Source organism: Gymnoscopelus braueri (genome assembly GCF_963280865.1).
Source record: "Gymnoscopelus braueri genome assembly, chromosome: 22".
Lineage (NCBI taxonomy): Eukaryota > Metazoa > Chordata > Actinopteri > Myctophiformes > Myctophidae > Gymnoscopelus > Gymnoscopelus braueri.
Genome location: NC_137624.1, coordinates 23,386,746 through 23,404,745, shown reverse-complemented (window position 1 = coordinate 23,404,745; position 18,000 = coordinate 23,386,746). Strand labels below are relative to the sequence as shown.

The window sequence follows — 18,000 nt, the reverse complement described above, 5'->3', positions numbered from 1 at the left end:
TAATTAAGAATATACTATTATTACATTGAAAGTATATTTTAAGCATAATTGCTATGTACTCTATATTTATTCATTTAGTACTTGATATGTATTGGTAATACACTATAAATTGAATGATAGTACACTTTAATGACATCAGCAAAACTGTACTTCAGATACTATAAGTATATTTGTAATTAAATTGTATTTTTTGGGGGGCAAAAGTACATAAAAGTATATTAATGATATGTTTTAGCATATCTTTAGTGCAACTTTTAGTATATTAAGTACAACTTAAATGTTTCCAAACAACATCATTTAAATTGAATTTTATAAAAAGTACAAATGAGTATATTCAATATACTTCTGAGGAATGAAATTTAATATTTGTTCAAAATTAACCTACACGAATGGAAGAGCAATGTAACGTGGAGGCTTGTGGTTTAGTTGTCTGTAAGAGCCATGACAACTCTCGGTTGGTGCAACCATCAACAACACACTCACGTTATATGCAAGGATGGGAAAAGGGGAGAGAGACTGACTAAACAAACAGACATTTACACTCATGGTTTTACTAACAAATTACATAAAATACCATAAATCACCAAATAGCACCACAACAAAACACTAAAATCAATGACCCATAGCATAACCCCACTACGCATTCCCATATTCAAATAATAACACACATTTCCCAGCATGCACTGGGGCGCATGCTGGGAAATGGACTTCCTCTAGCCACCATAAATGTAATGATAGTATACTTTAATGACATCAGCAAAAGTGTACTTCAGATACTGTAAGTATTGTAATTAAAGTATATATATATGTATATTTGATTAAATAAAAATGTGCTTTTCAAAAGTGTATTCATATAATGTTTAATTTTTGTTTAACTTAAGTACATTTAATGTTAAATATATTTTAAATGATTATAGTGTATGTGCTTTTACAGTATATTTATAGTAGATTATCCTCAATATGCATTTATTTTAAGATATACTATAATATGCTTATTAAAAGTATACTTTTCACAAAAACTATTTAAAATATGTTCAAGTATATCTATTTGTAAGTATGTTAATGTCTATTTTATTGAAGTTTCACTTAAGTACTACTTCCTAAAAGTACACTTTTCTTCAGTGCATTTATAGTATAAGGCTGAAAAAATATACCGAAAAAGCATTATACTTAAAGTTTGCTTTAGTATACTTTTTAAGTATACTATTTTGAATATGTTCCCGGATGCTATTAGTAATATACTTCTTAAAATTATACTTGTAATATACTTTTTTTTTAAAGTGCATTCAAAATGTATTTTTTACAAAGCACATTAGTAAACTTTTTTTTAAAAAATGCTAAATTACAAATTAATTTATGTTAGTATTTAATGTGCTTTGTATAAATATATATTGAATGCACTTTAAAACAAGTATATTACAGGTATAATGTTAAGAAGTACATTACTAATAGCATCCGGGAACATATTCATAAATAGTATACTTATAAAGTATACTAAAGCAAACTTTAAGTATAATGCCTTTTTCAGTATATTTTTTCAGCCTTATACTATAAATACACTGATGAAAATTGTACTTTTACGAAGTAGTACTTAAGTGAAACTTCAATAAAATAGGCATTAACATACTTACAAAAATATATACTTGAACATATTTTAAATAGTTTTTGTGAAAAGTATACTTTTAATAAGCATATTATAGTATATCTTAAATTAAGTGCATATTGAGGATAATTTGCTATGAATATACTATAAAAGCACTTAAAATATAATAATTTAAAATATATTTAACATTAAATGTACTAAGTTAAACAAAAATCAAACATTATATGAATAGACTTTTGAAAAGTACATTTTTATTTAATTAAATATATATTTTTTGTTTAGTACACTTTTAACAAATGTGCTAAATGACAAATTAATTCATGTTGACATTTAAGTGCATTGTAGAAATATATTTTTGATATTGAATGATTATATTTGCTAAATATATTTTGGCAAAAAATGCACTGTTAGTATGCTTTGACAAAAGTTCAAATTGACAATTAACTAGCCCTGAAACATGACTGTCATACCATGACAGTCATGGTGCCGAGTCCCCCTGGTCTAAAGTTGTGTTCGATTTTTTCACATTGCCATCTCTCACATAAACATAAACGTTCAGATTTCAAATATAAAGTGCTTACCACCGAGCCACGGATGTTACAAGGCGATGCGGACCGCGATGAGTACCCGTATCTCCCGTATTGTTCAATAAAAATAATTTTAATCCCATCGCCGGCCATTTTCTTTTTTCTTTTTTTTTTCTTTTGTAATGTATCAGAGTGCAATACACCTCCCAACCATTAGTGTCGCATGGTTGAAAGTATCGGAGACAATTTGGAGAAAATGGCCGGCGATGGGATTAAAATGCTTTTTATTGAACAATACGGGAGATACGGGTACTCATCGCGGTCCGCATCGCCTTGTAACATCCGTGGCTCGGTGGTAAGCACTTTATATTTGAAATCTGAACGTTTATGTTTATGTGAGAGATGGCAATGTGAAAAAATAGAACACAACTTTAGACCAGGGGGACTCGGCACCATGACGCTTGTATACAAGCGTCATGTGAACCATGGCTAACAATTAACATACTTATTGTGCTAAAGTATTCTTTAGCACAAAAAAAATACATTATTTTTTCACTTTCGCTCTTACCTGTTCAAACAATGTGAACATACTTTAAGATGTTTAAAGGGATTGTAGGCGATTCAGAGATAAACAAAGAAAAAAACTCCAGCAGTTCGTTTCCCCGACCACCAGGGGGTGACGCAGGGAGGACTTCCATAGAGTTAAGGGGGCTTCTAAACGGGCCATGCCGAATATAGGTTACTTTATTCGGATACAATTCGCGGAACTGCCCGCCCCTGCCGGTTCTCTGAAATTTTATTTTTAAATAGGCTCTTTCATGACAAATTGACCACATATATGAAGTTAAACAACTAAATTCTATCCAAACGCTTTCTGAAAAGTAAATTATGTGCCTCAAAAACGAAGTTTGAGAGCATTTTAAAACCGAAAGTAAAAAGTTCACACGGACACGGACGCGCACGGATGCGCACATGCGTGCGTTAATTTACGGCCTGACACAAACATAAACAGTAGGGAAATACGGATTTCAGAAAGAGGACTGTGTTTCAATGCAGGAAAACACCCCAGCATCATTATATAGTGGCTGATAGAGGGGGAAAAATGCAAAATATATATATAGAGATATTTTTCAAATTTAGGCTTAATGTTGCCAACAATCCCTTTAAGAACACGTAGCCAAATAATAGTTGTCTTTGGATCCTTTTTTCTTACATGTTCAACTTTGTATTTAGATTTGATTTAGTTATAGAGCTTCACAAGAACTCATCTTAAAGAAGAATCTGAAAATGACAGTTGTTGTAAGGGCATAAAACCCTTTTTGTTATTCTCATTTGATATTATTCAAATAAAAGGGACTTATTGAGAAGCATGTGTTTTTCTTTACAAATCAAGACAATAGCCTAAATTAATAATCATATAGCCCTCAAAGCTGAAAAAAAGGAAGTTTTAAAAATATGTATCGTATCGAAAATCAAATCAAATCGTGACCTTAAAATCGAAAGTCGAATCGAATAGTGGATTAGGCGTATCGTGACACCCCTAGCATCCACCAGCACCCCCCTCCTCCCCTCCTCTCTCCCTGGTCAACTCTCTCTCCAGGCCCCTGCGGACGAGGCCCCGAGCGTCCCCAAGCTCTCTGTCTCCACTGCTTTCGAGCGGGCGGTGATTAGATGCGGCCAGCAGCTTCAAGTGGAGGAACCACAGGCCTCCTCCTCTGCAGCTACACCTTCGTTCCCAGGCATGGTCGCCCCAGAACCTCATCAGCCCCGTGTGAGGAAGCTGCCAGTGGCCACTGGATCTAAAGAGAACTTCCAGACCGCCTGTAAGGGCCACGCCGATCCCCGTAAGTTCCCTGAGCTTGATGCTGCAGGACCTCAAACGCAAGACGGCGTCGGGCGTCTTTGAGCCCCCTCCTCCCCCCAATGCTGCCAGGTCACAACGTCGCGACGCCACCCGACCCCCTCGTGGGGGGAGTACGCGACACTGACCACCCTGTTCCTCCCAGTGTCTGACAGACCTAGAAGGAGACACAGCATTGCCGGCCGTCCCACCCAGGTCTGCTAGGTCAGAGTGGGTGGGAGCGGATCCCCCCGCTGGCGTTGGGGAAAAGACAGGGACCCTCACTGGACTCAGAGGACAGGGTCAGGGACCACTCCTCTGCAACCAAGAAAAAGAGGGTATTTTTGCACATTTCTGTGAGGTCGGTACAAAATATAATGTCTGTTTTTTGTGCCAATAAATTTGTTACAAAGAACCAAACCTTGCATTATTCAAAACCCTGTCGAAATAAGTCCACAATGCTAGGAAAAGGGCCGGTGCTCGGCTTTCCAAACACTGCTGGATACAACATATAATGCCTATCACTGTGTCAATATATTGTTATATAATGCTTGTCATTGTGCCAATGTGTTTGTTACACTTGCCACACCTTGCGTTATTCAAACCCTGTGGAAATAAGCCCAAAAGTACTTGGAAAAGGGCCGGTGCTCGGCTTTCCAAACACTGTTGGGATACAACATATAATGCCTATCACTGTGTCAATATATTGTTATATATTGCTTGTCATTGTGCCATTATGTTTGTTACTTTTACCACACCTTGCATTATTCAAACCCTGTCTGAAATAAGCCCACAGTGCTTGGGAAAGAGCCGGTTTCTCGGCTTTCCAAACACTGCTGGGATACCAAATATAATGCCTATCATTGTATCAATATATTGTTATATAATGTTCGCCATTATGCCAATGTGTTTGCTACACTGAATTTAATAACACCAGTGCAGGTAATGAAACCAGTATCACCTCTGTCCGCCAGAGGGCGCCTTTGCACCTTGGCACAGGGGTCATGCCGGTTTTATCTCCCATCCGACGGAGGGCGCCAAAACGCCACTGTAGTAAGGGGTTTCACAAAATAGCCGCACGGAAGGTAGGCAAGATGGCGACAACCTGTTCAGACCGGATGTTGACATCAAGGAGGCATCGCGTGCGGGGTCACGTGACTTCCTCGAATTTTCCAGTCAGTCATATAACAACAACCCGTCTCCGCACCATACGGAAGGGTTACAAGATACATTTCACCTTAAACCCCCCATGTCGGACCTCAGTTTACAGTCGGCCCACACCAACTACCTGGAGCTGATGGCAGTGTTTCTCACACTCAGACACCTTGAGGCTCGTATCAGCGGTTGACTTGTCCTGATCAGGACAGACAACACTACAACCATGTGTTATGTCAACAAACAGGGAGGCTTGGGCCTCCGAGTGTTGGACAGACTAGCATGCGAGCTGACGACGTTGTGCGACTCACGCCTCGCATCGATTTGTGCGACTCATGTTCCGGGCCTCCTGAACAGCGGAACGGATCTGCTGTTGGGCCAGGTTTGGCCGACCACAGGTCGATTTGTCTGCGCTGTTGGTGGCACCGGCTTGGGTCGTGTGGAGTTCAGAGGTGACTCCTCTCCTCTACGCCAAGCCATAGCCTCTCTCCCTCCGATCATGGACCGGCTGCGGTTGGCAGGGAACGAGATCGACCACCCCCGCCCCCGTGACCCAGACCGGTGTGTCTGGCCCGTGCGAGGGCTACCTTAGACTCGTGTGGCTTGCCTCCTGATGTGGTGGATACCATTCAGGGAGGGGCGGCGCCAGACGGGCTAGGCCGCCTAACAGGCCTCTGTTCCCAGCGGGGGATCTGGCAGTGGTGCTGGATGGACTCTGCCACTCTCCCTTTGAACCTTTCGAGGCTGCGAACCTGAAATTGGTTAGTCTTAAGACGGTCCTCTTGGTGGCCCTGTCTACGGCTAAAAGAGTTAGTGACCTACACGCACTCTCGGTGAGTTCGGAGTGCTTGAGATTCTCTAATAACGACAGGAGGGTTCTTCTGAAACCGAACCTGGCGTTTGTTACCAAGACCGGGGTGGTGGCACCGGCTCCGGTTGAGTTGGTGGCTTTCCGTCTACCTCCTTTCGCATCGGCGGAAGTTAAGCGGTTGCGTTGTCTCTGCCCAGTGAGGGCGTTGAATCTCTATTGTCAGAAGACGGCGGCCAGCAGGTCGTCTACGCAGCTCTTTGTCTCCTAGGGCCGCGGTAACCAGAGGAAAGCGATCGCCAGAGCGACGCTCTCCAGGTGGATCGTTGAGGCTATGAGGCTCGCCTATACTAGTGGTGGAGCCCCAGTACCTAATGGACTGAGGGCTCACTCTACTAGAGGAGTGGCTGCATCCTGGGCCCTCTCTAAGGGGGCTTCGATTCAGGAGTTTTGCACGGCCGCTGATTGGTCGTCACCTTCGACCTTTGCGGCCTCTTATAGCCTAGACGTGGCGGCGTCCTTGGTGGCGCACGCAGTCCTGGGTGTAAGGGCCTCATCTACTTGAGGTTTTCTCCTCCTGAAATGATCCTTGGGACCAACGATCAGTTTGTCTCAGGAGCAGGGGGCCCTGTTCCCTTGGTTCCAGGGTTAGTAGAATGCAGACCTTGTATGTCTATTAGCTGAATAGGGCAGACAGCGGTCTGTCAGGGCCTTCTTTTCTTATCCCTTATGTCGCGTTCGGGCGCCCCGGAGGTCGGGGCCCTGCCGTGTGCGGGCCTCAGGGCCGGAGGGGGCATGTGCGGTTTTTCAGGGATTGAAAGTTTTTTACGCTTCCGGGGGGTTTATAGATCCCATAGTGAGTGCCTCACGACTCAGAACGACAAACAACTAGAGGTTACGTATGTAGCCCCGGTTCTTTTAGTTCAGGAGTGAGGCACTCACCAAACAACCCTTTGTTTCACCACTGCGAACAGAGGACATGTGTTAAGAGGAAGTACTACGTCACGACCGGGCCTTTTATGTCCTTCCGGAAGGGGAAGGGACGGCCGGTGACGTGACATACCCTCTTGCCCAATGAATGGGCCCCGGGAGCGTATTTTTTAGCTCTGTTGCATCGCCAGATGGCGCTGTTTCCCATAGTGAGTGCCTCACTCCTGAACTAAAAGAACCGGGGTTACATACGTAACCTCTAGTTTCATGCAGATTTCTCAAAAATCCCAGGAGGAGTTTGATTTTAACTGCTTTTCATATCATTCAAAATGGTGGGTCAGAGGTCAAAAGTCAGACCACGAAAGTTGTTAGGCATGAGGAGACGCATGTGTGTATCGAAGTTTCATGGCTGTAGGTCAAACAGGGCATGAGTTGTACCTGTTCAAAGTTGGCATTTTTTAATTGATTGCTATAGCGCCACCCTGGCACCCTTGGCCAATGGTTGTGAGTTTCGTGTCTTCACCGTTTTCCATGACCCTCTACCATATGGGTCCAAAGGCCCTTTGGCCTTGGCCCCTTAATAATAATTTAAAAAACTATAAAAAACTATAACAAACTATAAAAAAACATAAAAAACACAAGAAACAACGATAACAGTAGTAAGTAGTATCCGAGTAGATGCAGATTTCAACTAGAAAAAGTGCTCCTTGGAGCACAGGTCTCCGCCAGGTCAGGTAGGTTAGTGGATCCGTCTCTTGATCACGTGACTAAAGAGATAATATGTACCGATTTGCGTGATGTTTGGGAACATTTGTAGGAGTAATATTAAATTATTTTTTTTGGCAGAAATCGGCCTCCCGGTGGTGCTATAATAGGGCAATGTTGAAAGGGTGGCATTTGTTCCTCAACATTTGGTGCAAAACGGGCCACTCCTGCAAACTTTAGATGTCAATCTTAGCCAATCAGTATGGAATTTGATATAGCAACCAAGAGAGCTGCCAGTGACATGCGGTTTCTGCCAAAAATGGGTGGACAGATTCATCTGATGAATGATGACAAGTGACAACTGTAGTATTTATTACCAATCTCCGCACATAGAAACATGAGGAAGTCTTTTCCTTTATCAAAAGTGGAACATGTACCTTTGCATGCCATCCAGATTTGTTAGAGGTATAAATACAGGTTGGATAGCTTATACCCTCATCTTCATTTACAAGTCTCACTCAGCCATGGTCTCAAGAGCTGGAACATTCCTAGTTCTTTCTTTCCTCCATGTCTGCTTCACTGCTCCTCTCCCTCATCCCACCTTTCAACAATGCCGTGCCTCAGCAAACCTACCTTCCATCGCCATGTCAGTCCTTCCTGGAGGAGGCTGGGACAACCTGAGGAACCTAGACATGGGTCGGGTGCTGGATGTCAGCTACACCAAGTGCCAGACCACCGAGGACGGCTACTACTTCATTCCAGACACGGTGTTTGTCATTCCCCAGAAAGCGACAAATGTTGACACCTACGCAGAGATCATCAGTTCCTATCTGAAGCAAAGAAGTTCTACATCTGCCTCCATCAACATAGAAGGATCTTACAGCAGTGGATTTCATTCAGTGAATGGAAGATTCTCTGCTGACTATGAGAGGGTGAAAACCAACCAAATCAATACCAAATCTGAGACGGTCAGAGTACAAGTGAGTTCATCTACAGTACTATGTCTTTTTATATGATCTTGCAAATGTGAAAAATTGTGGACTTACTAATTCACATTTTCCTTTTCTCCCATGCTTTCACCTTCCTAGATACGGAACAAACTTTACACAGTAAAGACGTATCCTGATTTCAACCTGGACTCCAGTTTTGTTCGACAAATAGAGGACATTGCAGATGCCATTGCAAATAGCCAAAGCAGACTTGCCACTTATCTGTCAGAGAAGATGGTGGCTGACTATGGAACCCATGTGATAACTAGTGTTGATGCTGGGGCTAGCTTAACAAAAGATGACTACTTATACTCTTCTGCCATCACAAGCAGTGACTCTACCAAGACCCAGATCAAAGCATCATTTGGTTATAAGTTTTTAACAATGCTTTCAGTTGGTGCATCTTTTGAGTACACTGTAGATAAAGAAACCGCAAAAGGTTATGACGAGAAAATCACTACCTCCTATATTGAGGGCTATGGAGGTTTACCCTTCTACCCTGGCATGAGCATTAAAGATTGGCAAGAAAGCACCAGAAATAACCTTGTTGGCATTGACCGGTCCGGTCTGCCACTACAATATGCAATAAATACCAACAACTTGCCTAATCTGCCAGAGCCAATCGTTAACAAGGTGGCTCTCTCCCTGCAACAGGCCATAGAGCGCTACTATAAAGTTAACACCCACCCAGGCTGTGTCCATATTAACTCGTCAAACTTTAACTTTCAGGCTAATGTTGATGACAACTCTTGTGATGGGACAGAAACAGAATTCAATTTTGGTGTGGGCTACATAACGTGTGAGACAAATGCAAGTCAACTCTGCCAGGACCTGGCTCAGACAAACCCAGATACAGGTAACTACTCTTGCCGCGAACCCTACCAGGCACAGTTATTACGCACTGAGGTGAAAGAGGAAGGCTATTATGTAAAGCATTGTGAAGTAGTATTCTACTCCTGTGGATTTTTGGGGTTTTTCTCATGCAGAAGGGACGAATGTTGGAATGTTTACCATGTCCGATTGGCTAAAGTCAATATATACTGGTGCTACTTCAATGGTCCTACAGACATCAAAGGGTATTTGTTTGGAGGTCTCTATGGCAACGACTTTGACAATCCTATCACCAAAACTAAGAGCTGTCCTGAACACTTCACTGCATTTAAATTACTGGTTAATGATGTGATGATCTGTGTGAGTAAGACTGATGACATACATAAAGTGACATTTGGAGGTTTTTTCAGTTGTGAGTCCCCTAACCCCATGGCAGGAGGTCAACAGCGCTGTCCTCCCACATACAGCCAGCATCAAGCCGCAATCAGTGACGGCTGTGAGATTCTCTTCTGTGTCCAGTCAGATGTCTTCCGAGGTAGTGAGTCACTGCCTCTCCGTCGGCCACCTTTCAGCAATCCTCCTAACATAGGCTCGATGTCCAACAACAGAATTAAGGTGATGGCAGAAGAGAACCAGACCTGGATCAAAGTTGGTCCATCAAAAACTTGGACAAGGGCTACAGCAAGCGATGTTCAGGATGTGGTCAGGAAGTATGCCACAGATTCTGCTGATGAATCTGGGGTGAAGGCAGGTATAGGGCTTGGGGTAATAGCTTTAATCAGCTTCATAATTGCAGGTGTGGTGCTGACTGTCAGATGGAAGAAGGGTTTGCCGTTGTGTAAAAAAAGCAGCCATGGGGGGGATATTCACAGTCAGGCAGAGATTATGACAGGAGCAGAGGAGATTGTACTGTAAATGAGATGGAACAACCTTGAAAGCAATAAGCTCATCTACAGACCTTTAACTCTATAAATTGAGGAAACCGCAAATTGAAGTATAATTTGAAAGATTTTTTGTTTAAGATCATAAAGTGAACTTTCTTATTTTCTAAGATGTGATAATTATGTAACTCATGTATGACATTGACACTGTATAGGAAGTGCTTAGTTATAAATGTCATTCAGATATTAGAGGGTCATTTACATTATTAAGTGACATGTAGGCTAGGGTATTAATCACTTGCTACTGCCACTATAATACTTCTATAAATCTATTATTTGCCATTTTCTTTTTAAATACATTTTAATATTGTATTTCTATCTGTAACTATTTTTGTAATTGGTGTGTTGAATTGTGTAGGTATTTCAAATAGGTGCAACAAAAAAAATCAATGTTATAGTTTCGGTTGTGACAATAAAATATAAATAAACAAACAAATAAACAGTATCTTGTGTATCTTGTTTATTTGTTGTAATTTAAAAAGTTTAAAGGTGCTGTAAGTTTGATTAAAACAAAAGTTTTGGATAAAAAAGTTAAAGCTCTATTCTGATCATTGCTTTTGTTCAGTAACAGGGGTCACCCCGTCTCTCTATAGCTCTTTAGTAAACAGAAAATACATTTTCAGATGGGTCACCAATTTCATCCAGTCAGGAGACAGAACAGGTTGCATTTTAGTGTTTGAGGTCAAATTTTGTCTGCTCATCTTATTGTTTCATCACTTCCAATGTCACTTGTTTATCCTGAATGAGTTCTCTGTCCTGATTGGATGAAATTGGTATTCGGAACTGAAAATGCATTTTCTGTTTAGAGCTGGAGAGACAGGGAGACACTGTTATTGAACACACACTCTGTCTATAGCAATGATTACTATTAGAATATAGAGGTAATTAACAATCAACATTCGAACTCAGACTCACAATGCTAGTGGATTGGGAGTCTAATGATTAGCGAGGTGCGCCACTGAGGCCGGTGCTGATATTGGGTATTTGGGCTGGACTAGAATGTGACAACCCCCAACGTTCCCAACTCTTCTAAAGAGCGAAAGAAGCAACGCCTACAGGGCGGGGCTACTGAGACCGGGGTTAAAAACACTGCTCGCACTACTGAATGAATGGTAGTTCTCAAGTTCAGCCCCCATGGCCGCGCACAAAAAACGCCGCCCCAGCACATGTTCCAATGTCACACTATACACTGCCTTTACTTTACTTACTTACTCTTAACCACTATATAGCAAAACACCGCAAAACCCCATGTATCACAGTGTGACCAGTGGTGGAAAGTAACTAAGTACATTTACATTTCAAGTACTGTACTTAAAATGTTGAGGTACTTTCTGAGGCAAATATTGTTCTTTTACTACAATTATTTGAAATTTTTAGTTACTAGTTACATTGCAGGTATAAATTATTACATTATAAAACCATACATTAACCACTTTAGCCCTATTTTATACCTAGGCTATTTGAAAATAGCCGATCTACAAGCTCACAACGCCTCGCATCGCAAAGCGCTGTGAGCTTGTAGATCTGCTATTTTCAAACACTTTTGTACTTTTACTTTTGGTACTTTAAGTACATTTTGATACCAATACTTTAGTACATTGCAGTATTGATACTTTTACTTAAGTAAAACATTTGAGTACTTTTTCCACCACTGAGTGTGACCCATGTTATTAGAACATAACAGTGTGCCATTACTATTACCTTCATTATCTCACTATCTCCACAATAAGGACAATAATTGACTGACTGAAGTCACTTACCCTCACAACAAGCAGTGGTTTGGTGTTGAGCAGTGTCATGATGCCAGCTGTCCTGTGCTGCTGAGCACAGTATTCCACCTTCAGCTATCCAAATAATCCCTCTGTTGGAGAAGCATTATTTTATCATAGCACACCACAAGAGGGCACTCTTTAACAGCATTAGACACTGCAATAATGAAAACTCATTGTCTACCACAGAAGACTTTCTCTAAAAGATAAAGTTAAAAATAAGAAATAATAATATTCACGTGAAAGCTTTGACCCAGTGTCACAGTCCATCAATGAATGATCAAATGACAATTACTAAGTCAACCCCATTTACTGTATATGACAAAACAGGTTGGGAACCACACAAAGCATATTCTAGGTCGAACATTCAGCAAAAATAGCAGATCTACAAGCTCACAACACGTCACAACACGATACATTGTGAGCTTGTACAGTATGCTGCCAACGAAAGACTTTAACAAAGGATATAGAGACAGTAGCTATTCTGGGACTCTGTCGAAGTACAGTGGATTGTACACCTAATCTGAGTGAATGCTCAGATTAAGTGAGAGTTCCTTTTCGTTCAACAGCAAAGAGTTTGTCCCAAATACCAGCTGGCTGTATTTGCAGCAATGCAAGCTCTTATAGCTCACCTTTTAAAATGATGTACTGGTCAGATTAGAATATTCATTCTATGTTTAGGCATCTGCTTATCCATGTGAATGATGCCCTACAGTATATGTTTGTTCTGGAGGCTTGCAATTCATGCCACTCATGCATAGTGACTGGCTCCTCCCTCCTAATGTATAAACATAGATTGCATCATGTAGCTCTTTACTGAGGGGTCATGAACGACAGAAACAGAATAGAAGTTTACGTATAAGAATTGAGTTACAGTATGGTTTCAACAATGAGTCATTGTTGTCTCAGTTCTGTACAGTGAAATAAAAAAACCACTGTTTTTTCCAACTATGGTCATTTGGATGTGACACTGAGGCATAGTAAACATGCTGTATTTACTGTAGATAAAAGTTAAAATAATATTTTATACAGTAGATGTTAAAGGTTACAGAGTAGGATGCTTGAATCATTCTGACTCCTTCAGTGAGAGAACAGTGGGGTCCGGGGACCCCCAGGGGGTTGTACACACTCTGAGTTATGGGGGTCCATGACGTAATGTATACCAAAATGGGGGATCTTTAAATGAAAAAGTTTGAGAACTTGAAAGAATGATTGAAATTAAATATTCACCATCACAATCCTGACAGTAGAACAGGGTGCCATCTGGAGCTACTGGTTTAAAGATGACCTTGAACTCTATGAAAGACAGGTAGCGTGTGGAAGGGGTGGGGGGGATCGGGGGCCATGAAGTCTAAGTGTGTGGATGCAATTACAATTTAGACATTTAGATGAAAGTGTTGGCATAAAAATAAATTCAAGTAATGAAAATAAAGCAATACAGTACCTTTGTTATAATAGGTGAGCCAACATCTCCCAGTAAACAAACCTAAAGTAGGCACTTCAGAAGCATCAGTGGATGTTTAGGGGGGGAAACAGGTACTGTAGACTGTACTTTCAAGGTCATAAACGGTGTCCAGGGGGCGACCGCTGGCCTAGCAGTCCAGGCTCATACCACAACAGTATAGGTTCTAATGCAGCCAGACAGCGGGTTCGAATCCCGATCACGACGGCCTTTGCAGTGTGTCACTCCCCGTCTCTCTCTGCCTGTTTCCTGTCAATCTCCACTGTGTGTACTATCAATAAAGGCAGAAATGCCCAAAAACATATCTTTAAAAAAAAAAAAAAAAAAATGGTGTCCAGGAGAAGCTAAAGGTTCTGCAATTTTCTGCAAATGTCTGCCAATAGGTCAAGAAGGATGATGACTGAGGAGTGTGAGGCAGCCTGGGCAGTGTGGAGTGCCTCTGTGACAGTGAGAAATGCTGGAATAATCAAAACAATGATAAACTTTATTTGTATAGCACTTTTTATTAGAGTTACAAAGCGCTTCACACAGCATTAACTATAAAAACAACATAAAAATTGCGTGAGAAACATAATAAAAGACCATGAAAGGATACGAGAGTGCAAGAAATATAAAAACAACATAAAAATGTTGTGGAATGCGCAAGTTTCAATTCTGACTGGTTGGGATCCAAAAGGTTTTCCTGTGAGACAGACATGGAGGGAGAGCTTGTTGAAACAACTCATTCAAGAGTTTTGGAAAGGAAGGAAAGGACAGACAGTGGTCCATAGTTCTTGACATCAGAGGGGTCAAGGGTGGATGACACAAGTTTCAGTACCTCATCTGAAGTGAAGGATTACAGACGGTTGGACCGGTTGAATGACACGAGTATCAGTACCTCATCTGGAGATAGAAGAGTGAAGGAAGACAAGCCTGATATCATTGCCTCGTATCTCCATATTTCAACATTTAGTTTATTCACAGATTAATGCTACTTCCTCGTACAAGAGTGTCATGCAAAAGTATTGCAAGCTCAAACACATGTCGCATCGTGACACGTTGTGAGCTTGTAGATCTGCTATTTTCACTATTTTTGAATCATTTTAAAAGTGAAAGTGGTTAAGTGTGTCTGTGGGTTTTATAAATATTGAACCACTGAAAAGTATTAACAAGAGCTTTTGACTAAATAATAATTACATTGGATTCACTGGAACACATTCTTTTCCCCCCCCCATTTCCTGAAAAGTAGCAGTTTTAGACATACAAGGTTTCCACCCGACAGCGACAATATGTTTGTTTGAAGTGTTGAGTTAATGGACTGATTAGTGGGAAGTTGGTAGAAAGAGCTGCTGATATGATCAACCTTCTTATCAAAGTAGGTGATGAAAGCTTCAGCTGAGAGGTGTGGGGGAAGAACCATTAGTTGGGGGGGAGGTGTATAAGCAGAGGACTGGATCGTAATGCAATAGGAAGTGGACTTTTAGCAGTGGAACATGAGAGGGAGAAAGCAGAGAGGAGTGAATGAAGGTGGGAGAGGTCATCTGATTGGCCCGTGTTGGGCCACTTCATTTGAACCGCTCTTCTCTCAGAGGGTTTAGATAAGCAAGGAGTAGTGGAGACAGGCGTACCAGCTTGGAAGAGAGAGAGCAGTGACACACAAAGACAGGTGAAAACGAATGATGAGATGCAGTGAAGAACGGAACCACCAGCTGGAAACCTGCAAATCACATTGAGTAATAGAGAGGGGGTTGATGGAGGAAGTACACATACTGTTTACCTTTTGCTAGTCGATCGATCGTCTGTCTGTCTGTCTATTTCTCTCTCTCTTGTCTGTCTGTCTGTCTGTCTGTCTGTCTGTCCGTCCATCTATGATGTGTCACTCAATCTTCTGGCACAGATGGCCTCTATAGCCCATTGGGCAGAGACATAGGTGACCAATTATACAGATGGCAATGTATGTCCCTCCATTGGCACAAAGCATCTGCACAAACTAAAATACAAAAATAATTCACATACACACAGAATACAATGTGAATTCTTACTACTACTGTACGGAAGGCTGTGTAAAAATACTTCTGGAAGCATGAAAATGAGGGAAAATCTGATGAAATGATGTTGAAAGGATACAACATAATTCAATCTAATCTAGTCTGACAACAATGCGTGTCTGGCATTAATCAAAGTGTACAGACCAGACTTCTGTGCTGACTTCCAGAGGATTTACCCCCATTTCACTAATTCCCCTTGTCTCTGGCAATATACTGTGCACTCATTACAGCCTTTCCCAGCTCTCAGTGAGGTCAACTCTTGCAGTCTACTGTATAGCCTACAGATCAGACTTTCCCACCTCCACTAGATCAAGGTCTCATGTCAATCAGTTCATTATTGATCTCGAGCTTTTCCACACACCCCTAAAATCCTCAATTAGTCTCTGAAGTCCTGGCCAGCCAACAGGCATTAAATAGAGACATGCGAAATGTGATCTTTGTGTAGTCTCCCTGTGAAAGTCAGGAAAGAGAACGAGAGAGGAAAAAAAAGAAAGCAATAAATCATTCTTCATATAGTCCTATAGAATTACAGCTTCAACCATGTGTTGAAGTCTGCAGGTGGTCTTTTGTAATGTCTTCAATGGCCTGAATTGTTGCCCACCTGTGTGTGTCCTCTGATGGGCACATCATTATCCAGCCTCATCCATCATTAACACTATCTCTTGAAATGGCCACACCATGCCAATGTCCCAATACCACCTGACTGCCACTCACAATCTAGGCACGAATGGTGGCATACCTAAACCTGCACAGAAAAAAATGAATTGATGAAGGTGGGTGGATGCATAAGTGTAGTCTGGTGCAGTACAGTAGAGCGGTTCTCAACATGGGGTCTGGGGACCCCCCAGGTGTTCTTGAGGGCGTTCCAGGGGGTGCCCAGCTAAAAGATTGACAGTTGTGAACCAAATGCACCCTGGGTTACAGTTGTACACTCTCAAGAGTTAAATTATCACTGAGGATTTGACAGAGTAGATAAGGTCCAAGAGATACAACATTTATGAAATGGGCATCCATAGCCTAATGCATATCAAGCTGGGGGACCTTGAAATTAAAAAGGTGTGAGATTCACTGTCAGGTACACAAGCAGTGTTTGAATGAGCGAATTAACCAGTGAGTGAGTAAGTCTGCAAGCAAGCAAGTAAATGAATAGTGTGTCAGTAAGAGCGTTAGTGTCTAGCGGTCTGGCAGACGTGACTGAGTGAATATCCAACTACAGTAGAATGAACAAATGCAAATACCTGAAGTAAACGTTTTCCACAGATCACAGCACTATTATGCTCACTCTCCCCACAGAAAAACTGAAAACCAATGTCTGAGCCTGCACGACTGCTCAACAAAGACTACAATCTACCTGTATTTCTTGAAGTGACATTCTGTTGAACGTTGAATGGCTTGGCTACTAGGGTTCAACTCCCTTACCTTAAACTCAAGCATGATTGATAAGACTTAAGAGTGGCTCAAATGCAATATGCCAGTGGCCTTGAAACTCTGGATAATGTGCAGCCATAACTGGAGATTAATGGCATGGTCACAGATGTGCGAAGGTGAATGACAGGTGATTGACCATCGCCTGCCGAGGTGAACATTTGTATCTTGTCCTGCTGAATGTGGACAGTGTACGATATGATGCATACAACAATCTGTGGGGTCAACGTCACACACACTTCTTCCTTCGCTCACATAGAATGGGCAAATATTCAATTTGTGCATGTGTGGCCATGCCATAAGGCACAGACACAGACGGGTAAGCCAAAACAATTTGTCAAGCAATTAGTTTGACTAGATATAATGGAGCTGTGATAACATGTCTCACACTGAGAGCAGATGTCCTCTCCTCGTACAAGGCCACTGTACTGTAGCGGTGTGAGCCCCCATTATGGTAGTCATTATCACCAACACTGTTGGGGGGACAGACGGTGGCCTCACAAAGCAGGTCACAGAGCCCTCTCATTTGACTCCGCCATTGTTTGATGTTTGTAGAAGTGGGAGGGGATAATGTGTGTCTGTGTGATGTGATAGGGGTTAGAAATATAAGGATATGACCGGTGGTGCACGCCGGTGGTGGAGTAAGCCATGCAAGGCACCAACCTGCTCATCAGGAGCAGTTAGTCCAGTGTCTTGTTCAAGGACACTTCGAAACTAACCCAGGGGGAGCTGGGGTGGGGTGGGGGGGGGTGAATTCAGGCACCAGAGACAGCACAACAGTAAAAGGTACAGACACAGGGCAAAGAAGTACAATAGGTATAGCCGGTGTGTGTGTGTGTGTAATTTGTGTATATATATATATATATATATATATATATATATATATATATATATATATATATATATATATATATATATATATATATATATATATATATATATATATATATATGTGTGTGTGTATCACACACACACACACACACACACA

General features: G+C 41.6%; 1 protein-coding gene across 1 annotated transcript; it reads left to right on the top strand.

Annotated features, from left to right (window-relative positions):
- Positions 1 to 7,970: 7,970 nt before the first annotated feature.
- On the top strand, positions 7,971 to 10,771 carry LOC308078086 (macrophage-expressed gene 1 protein-like). Its single transcript, XM_080419150.1, has 2 exons — positions 7,971 to 8,548; positions 8,657 to 10,771. Exons 1-2 carry the CDS (start codon positions 8,000 to 8,002, stop codon positions 10,301 to 10,303), a joined length of 2,196 nt encoding a protein of 731 aa, XP_080275276.1. The 5' UTR covers positions 7,971 to 7,999; the 3' UTR covers positions 10,304 to 10,771.
- Positions 10,772 to 18,000: the final 7,229 nt, after the last annotated feature.

Bases quoted from the DNA above. Each gene is read 5' to 3' on its own strand.
- LOC308078086 (XM_080419150.1), top strand. From the start codon at position 8,000: ATGTACCTTTGCATGCCATCCAGATTTGTTAGAGGTATAAATACAGGT. The intron at 8,549-8,656 runs GTGAGTTCATCT...TCACCTTCCTAG, and splicing joins CTGAGACGGTCAGAGTACAA to ATACGGAACAAACTTTACAC.